This window comes from Antedon mediterranea, chromosome 8, assembly GCF_964355755.1.
Source record: "Antedon mediterranea chromosome 8, ecAntMedi1.1, whole genome shotgun sequence".
Lineage (NCBI taxonomy): Eukaryota > Metazoa > Echinodermata > Crinoidea > Comatulida > Antedonidae > Antedon > Antedon mediterranea.
In genome coordinates this window covers 19,371,257-19,375,793 of record NC_092677.1, presented here as the reverse complement: position 1 = coordinate 19,375,793, position 4,537 = coordinate 19,371,257, and the positions used below count along the sequence as shown (strand labels likewise).

Sequence of the window (4,537 nt, the reverse complement as noted above, 5' to 3'; positions counted from 1 at the left end):
CTTGTTCTATCATACACTTATTTCAAAATCAACATTTTTAAATTGATAAAATGCTATTATTTATATTTTCTCATTTGTTTTTCATTTCTCTCTTTTATAGAGAATATCATATTCATTTTGAATAGAATTCCTTGTGATTTTAGCCTCTGCCACTACATTATTTTGTTTATAAATAAATGCTGCAAAGGTACGTACGGTATACAATCAATTAGTACATTTCTTGTTCCAATGATGTTTATAAAAGACATCTCTGTTTTGGCCCAAAATCGTTAATAAAACTTTTTTTTAAAATAGCATAATTTATGCACCTCATTTTGTACCTCTGTGACTCCATAAAAAGATTTGTATTTGTTTCTAATGTTTAAAAGTTTGTAAATAAATTGTATTCATATCTATTATTATTATTAATGCTACTAAATTAGTCGCGTAATTTTTTCTCCGAAACCGCTAAATGGTAAGTGCTCATATTTGGCACACTGTGTTTCTTGATGGACCGCATGATAGGCTATAGCACTTTCCTGAATTTTAAGGATAAACACTTAAAAAACAAAAAATAACAGTAATAAAAGTACGTCACGTAACTACGCAACCTCCCCTGTTGTCCACAATGGCCGGTGTAAGATTGAAATGCAGCATTGAATAGCAGCGGCTTTGGAACGATTTTCCAAGTGGGGGTCAGTAAAAGTTGGTGAGGTTAGTGGGAGCGGTATGCGGTGGCTTGTGCGCGGGTGTTGCTTGATTCGCGCAATAATACAGTAATTTGACGATGACATGTCCATAACCATAATGAATTTATGGAATTGTCTGACCATGGTGGGCGTTCTCTTTTGTGCAGCAGTGATTTAAACATTGTAAGGCGTTGTGTCTTAAGAAAATATGAACTCAATATATATCTTAGCTTTCAAAAAGGGTAGCTCAAAGCAATAATTGCTGCCCCTGGATCCGCCCCGCTAGAATATTTTGATATAAATAATAGAGGCTGAGACGCCTTGTTTGTTGTTTGTCTATTTCATAATATTTTTCCAGAAAAAATTTTTCTTAAAGAGACATTTATAAATAAAAATATGGATGGTGGTCAAAATAAGCCAGGAAATACACTTTAAGCATTGAACACCGTTAACAAAATAAATCAATCAAGAACATTTACGTTGTGTGGTTAATTTAAATTGTATATTTGTATGTTTAATGTCATCTTATTAATTTCAGGTATATCATTAAAGCAATTTGTTCATTTATAAGTGTGCCATATTCACCACTGAACAAATCGCAAACAAATAAAACAAACGAAAATTTAAAAAAAAATAACAAAATAGTAAAATTAGAACATAAGGGAGACCAGCCCAATGTTGACCTTGGAGTGTTTTCATAATTAATAAATTAAGTTAATTTTTAAATTTCCTGTTATTGTAATAATTAAATTATTCTTCATTAATGAAGGTCATTCTTTTCCTGGTTTTGTAATAATTAAATTATTCTTAATTAATGAAGGTCTTTCTTTGTTTAGGGGTGTTATTTATTAATATATTTATTTATATTTTGATGGTGTTTTGCAATGGTTCATAATTCGGTATTTCCTTGTTTTTTAACCTAATTATTATTTTTTTCTTTGTTGGAGATTAATTAATCTAATTATTTCGGATTTCCGTTCTGACCTTTGTTATTATTTTTGATGGTCAATTTTAATTATTAATTTTCGGCGCGAGGTTCTGGTACGTGGTGAGTGACGTCATTACTTTATTTATGATTTAAGAAGGTGTAAGAAAGTGACTCGATTATTCTTTTACTTTTCCAGTTGTTTTGTCTATTTTTGCGTAGAGTATCTCTTTACAGTATTTCACTATGTCTGGAAGTATACATTTTTCGCAAGGGAGTTGTGTAGATACAGTTATAATAATGGAAGAATATGGTGCCTTCAAACCTGGACCTCTAGGTGTTAATTTACCCGTTCTGCTGTGGCAAAAACTTTTTAACAATATCGATTTAATTCTCCAGTCACTGGAAGACTTACAAAGAGACATTAACATGGTGGAGGCAGTAAGAATCCCACTTTCGGACATACTTCATGTGGTAGTTAGTAACTGGAAAGAAGAACAATTTGTGTGTATTCGCCGCTATTATCAGTCTAAAGAAGGAAGCAAGTTTAAACCCGGTCAAAAAGGTGTAAACCTTCCAAAGAGTCAGTGGTTCAAGATAATTGAAAAACATGGTGAAATACAAAAGATGATTGAGGAGGTTGGTAATGATAATGCGGCTAGTTGAAGATGGTGTTGACAAAAACGATAATGGAGGACGTTTATTCAATTCAGAACATCAATTGCTACCCCCTGATAAGTTATCGGTGCAAAAGATAATAGGGGAAAATTTAGACTGTGATTACCTTCAACTTCTTGATAAAGGAGCAGCCGATACATTGTTTAAAAAATGTGAGGAAGAGATTGACTATTTTACCGGTGATCTTGCAAAGGTGAAAGTGTACGGAAAGTGGTTTAATATTCCTAGAAAACAGGTTAGTTCCATTATGTGTTTATCCGTGGTTTTGTATTAATGACTTGTTAATTACTTGTATATCGTTTCCTTTGTTTTTCTTTATTTACATCTCGCCAAATAATAAATGACTTTCTTTGTATGGTTTCCCCTCTGCAGGTTTCGTTTGGCGATTCGGGCTTAACTTACAAATATTCAGGCAATACAGTACCAGCTTTACCGTGGCCACCATTACTGAAAGATCTCCGCGATCTTTTAAAATCGGTTACAGGACATTACTTCAATTTTGTTTTGGTCAACCGGTAAATATTCTTGTTTATTATTTTATTTATTTATTGTTTTTTATTGATTAAAATGGTCCATCGTTTACCTCTACAACGAATGAACACTATCAGTATTCATACTGGATAATTTCTGCAATTTGCTAGATAAGATTGTTTTAATGGATAATTGGATTTTTTTAGTCTCATCTTAAAATATTTTATTTTCTATTGTATTTATCGTTACTCTATAGATATGCTACTGGAAGTGATTACATTGGCGAACACAAAGATGATGAGAAAGACATGAATCACTTTAGTCCAATCGCCTCTGTATCATTGGGGCAAACACGTATGTTTAGATTTCGAAATGGTGATGCGCGAGGTAAGGTCCCAAAAGAATCATTGAGCCAGTAACTGTTGATCTTAAACACGGTACATTATTAATGATGAATTATCCCACTAATGAGTACTGGTACCATTCACTGTCTAAAAATCAATCCATCAAGCTACCAAGAATAAATCTCACGTTTAGAGATATTAAAAGATGAGAGAAATGTTACGCAAACATTACAGTCTTTAATAGTGATTGCAGGTCTCAAGAATATCAACTGTTCATGATCTGTTCTCATTTAGTTAGTAGTACCAGTTGAATTATTTTTGTAATGATATTCCTACAAATGGTTGTATTATTGTATTGAAGTTAATTCACTTAGATCTAGGCCTAATTCCATTGATCGTTAATAATCATGTGATTGTTTGTCATTGTGTCGATAATGATTAACTTACGAATAATTTCTTAAAAGTAACTTGTAATGTATTTCTAATTGTTAAATACATTTTTTTAAATGTTTTTAATAAGTGTGTAAGTTTTTCTTTAAAGCGTTTTAATCGTCATTTCAAGAGTAATAGGTACATTTAAATGATGTGCCGTAACGTTTGAAACGGACTGGTAGATTAAACAAAACAAAAACAAAAAAGCCGTTATAATAACACTAATAATAGCACATATTTTCGTACATGTATCAATGATTTATCTAAATATGTGTGATTAATATTATTACAATAAAGACCATATACATCTACGATATTTTTACTTTAAGTGGTATTGTAAATAAAATTATGAATTCAATCGTGAGAAATGACCGATATCTGTATAGTATTTTATATTACTTTTATCAAAATTGCAAAGAAAAAAAAATACTCAGAGAAATCATAATTATCGAATACAGAAAGACGTTTTGGTTACCAATTGTATTTCTTGACACTTAACACATTTTAACAGAAAACAAGACCTTCAACCGGAGCCAAAAATTGAAATTTTTTTACGTGCAGGTTATTGCCATTAGATATTCTTAAAACTACTTTGGTTTTTATAAATATTGTAACTTTTTTTCTACACGTTTATCTACCGAGATTTATTTTTCCTCAATGTTGTTCGTATATTTTGTAAAAAGTGTACTTATGATCACTTTTAAAAACCAACACATTTTATTTGCATTTTATCTACACCTCATGGTTAAAATGTGTTGTTTTTCATAGAGTGTGATGCTGCTTAAAACGTGATATATATATATATGTGTGCTCTCCGAGAAATCCAAGATGGTGTCCAAAATGGCTGCCATTTTAATTAGTCTATAACTTTGTAACCGCTTGTCATAGAGTATTGATTTTGGTGTCAAATAGTTTACATTATATACATTCCTATTTGTCATAGAGAATCGGGATTAGGCCCAAATTATATTTATATTTGGTGTAATAAAATATTTTATCCCAAAATGACCGGAAGTGAG

At 31.2% G+C, this 4,537-nt stretch overlaps 1 protein-coding gene across 1 annotated transcript; it reads left to right on the top strand.

The window, feature by feature from the left end:
- The first annotated feature begins 2,245 nt into the window (after positions 1-2,245).
- LOC140057693 (DNA oxidative demethylase ALKBH2-like) lies at positions 2,246-3,359 on the top strand. Its single transcript, XM_072103413.1, is given in 4 exon segments — positions 2,246-2,506; positions 2,644-2,786; positions 2,999-3,132; positions 3,135-3,359. Coding segments are annotated over 4 exon segments (699 nt in total). The 3' UTR covers positions 3,296-3,359.
- The last annotated feature ends 1,178 nt before the right edge of the window (positions 3,360-4,537 follow it).